Source organism: Lottia gigantea, assembly GCF_000327385.1.
Source record: "Lottia gigantea unplaced genomic scaffold LOTGIsca_2130, whole genome shotgun sequence".
Classification (NCBI taxonomy): domain Eukaryota; kingdom Metazoa; phylum Mollusca; class Gastropoda; family Lottiidae; genus Lottia; species Lottia gigantea.
This window is the reverse complement of record NW_008708489.1, coordinates 4,953-8,650: the sequence shown is the minus strand read 5'-3', so window position 1 is coordinate 8,650 and position 3,698 is coordinate 4,953. Positions and strand designations below refer to the sequence as shown.

General features: G+C 35.5%; 3 protein-coding genes across 3 annotated transcripts; all 3 read left to right on the top strand.

Annotated features, from left to right (window-relative positions):
• Positions 1-430: 430 nt before the first annotated feature.
• LOTGIDRAFT_176555 (hypothetical protein) lies at positions 431-1,429 on the top strand (the record flags this gene model as incomplete). The annotated part of the gene is made up of 1 exon (XM_009054351.1): positions 431-1,429. The coding sequence occupies one exon, from the start codon at positions 431-433 to the stop codon at positions 1,427-1,429; it is 999 nt and encodes a 332-aa protein (XP_009052599.1).
• Positions 1,430-1,848: 419 nt separating this feature from the next.
• On the top strand, positions 1,849-2,397 carry LOTGIDRAFT_176554 (hypothetical protein; the record flags this gene model as incomplete). The annotated part of the gene is made up of 1 exon (XM_009054350.1): positions 1,849-2,397. The coding sequence occupies one exon, from the start codon at positions 1,849-1,851 to the stop codon at positions 2,395-2,397; it is 549 nt and encodes a 182-aa protein (XP_009052598.1).
• Positions 2,398-2,508: 111 nt separating this feature from the next.
• Positions 2,509-3,483, top strand: LOTGIDRAFT_176553 (hypothetical protein; the record flags this gene model as incomplete). Its single annotated transcript, XM_009054349.1, has 1 exon — positions 2,509-3,483. One exon carries the CDS (start codon positions 2,509-2,511, stop codon positions 3,481-3,483), a length of 975 nt encoding a protein of 324 aa, XP_009052597.1.
• Positions 3,484-3,698: the final 215 nt, after the last annotated feature.

The following is a 3,698-nucleotide window of genomic DNA, read 5'->3' as shown; positions in this document are numbered from 1 at the left end:
AGACTCCCCAAACCAAACTGTTAAAAATGTATTATAACAGACTCCCCAAACTGTATTATAACAGACTCCATATAAATTACCCAAACCACAGACAAGAATCACTAAAAATAATACAGTATAAAATAACCGCATTAAAAATGTCTTTAATTTTAAAACACGAACAAAAAAAATTCGAAGGAGACGGTTTCTTCTCTGCGCTAACATCTCTCATCCCCAAAGTGGCCAATTTTGTCTCAAACAACAAATCCCTCATTTCCTCAGAAGCGCAAGCTCTTGGATCTGTGGCAAACGCAGGAGTAAATATAAGCGATGCAGTGAAAAAATCTGACGAACTTAAAGAACTGCAGCTAATAAGAGAACTAAGAAACAAGAGACTAGAACGACAAGCCCTAGAAAAACAAGGAAAAGGGTTTAAAATCATTGGATAAAAATGGCAAGCAAAAATTACAGATTGGATCCAATCTTTCAATTGTATGATCCGATTCAATATTCGTTCAACAAGAAGAAAGAGGATTACGTAATCATCTCCCCATCGGTAGGGACAAAGACCCAAATAAACGACGGAGGAAGAGTTACCTTTGAAATTAATTCGTTGTCCAATTGGTTGCTGCTTTCCGATGCCCATTTCCGATGCGATTTCAAAATCAAAGACGCCACTCAGAATCGAATTCCACAAACCAACACGACTTTAGAAAACAACTTCTTTCCGTCTTTATTCAGCGAAATGGTTTTGGAAGCTGGTTCAAATCCGATAGAGACCATAAAACACCCCGGCGAGTTTGACACAATGTTGAAAACGGTTCTGTATCCCAAAAACTACGATTCAGTTTCGGGATGGATTCCCGATGTCGGTGACGGAGAAGTTTTAAAAGAACCGGTCAGAACTGTAGCAAATGACGCAGACCTTGCTAGGATTTTAATTGTAGTTGCTAGAAACACACTGGAAAGAGTGACTCGTGGAGTAAATCACGGATTTGAAAAACGAGCGCTTCAATACAACAACGTTGTCGAGAACAACAGATGGGGTAATTACGTTAATTGGAAGTTGTATCCTTTATTTGGTCTCTTGGAACACAGAAAGGTTTCCATAGGTTTACCGTATAAAATTCATTTGCAAAGAGAAATCAACGACAACAAGATATTCTTTGGTGAAAACAACTCTGACGCTAAATTGGAAATAACGAATATCCAACTTTACATACCGGTAATCACTCCTTCCGTAGAAATGGAAACGAGAATATTCAACTCTTTAACCAAAGACATCGAAATTGCTTTTCTTCGTCGTAACACGGTAGGTAGCATGACTTTAACGGGAGAATCCACCACGTGGCCAATTACCAACACTGTCAAACCAGCAAGATATCTAATGGTCGGTTTCAAAAACCAGACTCTCAGACAAACAACAACAACATTTTCAGAGTGGCATTGAACAATACTCAAGATCCCATCATTCACAAAGTTCAAGTCAGATTGAACAACGATAATTAACCCAATCAACCTTTGACAATTGATCTTTCCAAAAAAGATTACAACGAATTGTACATAAACTATAAAAACATGTGCGAATTGTTTGGAAATACGCCTCAGTTTGAATACACAGATTTTTCACTCAATCATCCAATCTTTTGTTTCGATCTGTCAGCTCATCAAGAAGATCTTTTCAAAACAGGAGTCAACATAAATATTCATATTGAAAAAACACAAGGAGATGTGACCGGCTACTGTTTATTGCTGGAAGAAGCAAAACATTTGATTAAAATATCAGATAGAAGAATGATAAGAATTGAATAAAAAAAACACCCTTTAAAAATAAAACCAGAAACGTTAGTTATGAAAATAATAGAAGCTATGGAAACGAATTCGCCGACTCTAATAACTTACAATGGTAAAAAAGTGCATATAACCCAAAAGATTATCGATAAATACAAACATTGCAAAGTCAGAGACGATATAGACTTGGAAAGAATTGATGAGAATTTAACTACAAAAGGTGGATTTTTACCTTTCTTACCTTTAATCTTTGCTGGTTTAGCTGCAGCCGGTGCAACTGCTGGTGGAGCTGCTGGGATAGCCAAAGCTGTCAACGATAAGAAAGCTGAAGCCGCTGCAAACGCCGAAGCACGTAAACACAATTTGGCAATGGAAAGAGAAGCACGAGGAGGTTCGGGAGTAGGAGATATATTAGGGACGGTTAAAGAATTCGGACAAAGATTTGGCGAAGAAACCAAGAAAACCGTTAAAGAGGGATTAAGCAAATTAATAGATAAAATCGACACCGGAGAAATGAAGGTCAAACACAAGGGCGACACCATATTTTTTAAAAACATACGTTCGGGCAAGGGAATCTTCCTTTCAAAGTATAAAGGCAACGGGGTGATTTTTGGTACGAAAATGTAATAAATAAAAATGGGCAAGAAATTTAATCATTCGGAAATATTTCCTAATAACCCAATGCTCATGTGTATATGCCGTAGTTAAGGTTCTGGGAAAACTCATCTCACTTTTAACATGTTGACAACACCAAACCTTTTAGATTTCGATTCTCTGTATATCTACACAACAACACCAGAACAATCGTATTATCAATTCCTCAAAGCTTTGGAATATTTACCAAAGAAAGATGTTCAAGACATATTTCAATATTACGAAAAATCAAAAATGACGGATTGGAATAATTTTTTAAAAAGAAATCGAGAATATATCAAAGCTAAGAATAAAATAAAGACCCAAGTTGAAAATAACAGATTACAACAACTCGGATTAACGGAAAATCTACAGACTCTATTTCAACCCATATTAAAATCTCAAGAGGATATTAAAAAGAAATTAGCTTTAGAACCCACACCTCATATAGAACTCAAACCGATTGAATATAATGGTGTTATAATTAGGACATTAGATGATATAAATCGTCTTTTTTCAAACCCTGACCCAGATTTACCAAAGAGCATTTCACCAATCGTTGATAATCAAGGTTTATTGTTTAATGGATTTAGAATTATATTTAGTGGAAATTCACCACAATTCAAAATCGACACAAAAGATTATATATACACATTAACGAAAGGATTAATAGATTTAATGAATGGCAAGGATGTTGGCATTGCCGATTATAAGGATTTAGTAGCATACTCCAAATTTTTAGATGCAATAAGAAAATCACGACCCGAAACAAGAAGATTGAAAGAAGTTAAACTATATAAAAGAGTAATTGAGCAAGATGAAGAGGATGTAGATGATTATCCAATCATACAAGAAATAGACGAATTCGATGATATGGTGGCATCTGGACAAGGTATAACGTTTTTATCCGACGACAATAAAGAATTGCTTAATAGATTAGAAATAATATTAGCGGCCATGAAGGAAGGTCATCGATCGGACAGACAATACAACGAAGTCAATGCCATATTAAAACGACTTTTGGAGAAAGAAATCATCACTAAAAAAGACTATATAAACATCATTAAAAATGTCCAATAAAGAACAATTGTTCGTTATCACCTCGAATAAACCAGACATCAAATTGTCTCTAGACTACGAGTATGAACTCGATCGCAATAAACAGTACGAACTGGGATTAAAGTATTTCTCCGTTTACAATTCCATTAGAAACATCAACGAAAAAAACAATCAACTAAAAATATCGACGGATAACGGAGTTACGTTCGAAACCATAAGCTTACTACCGAGGAGCT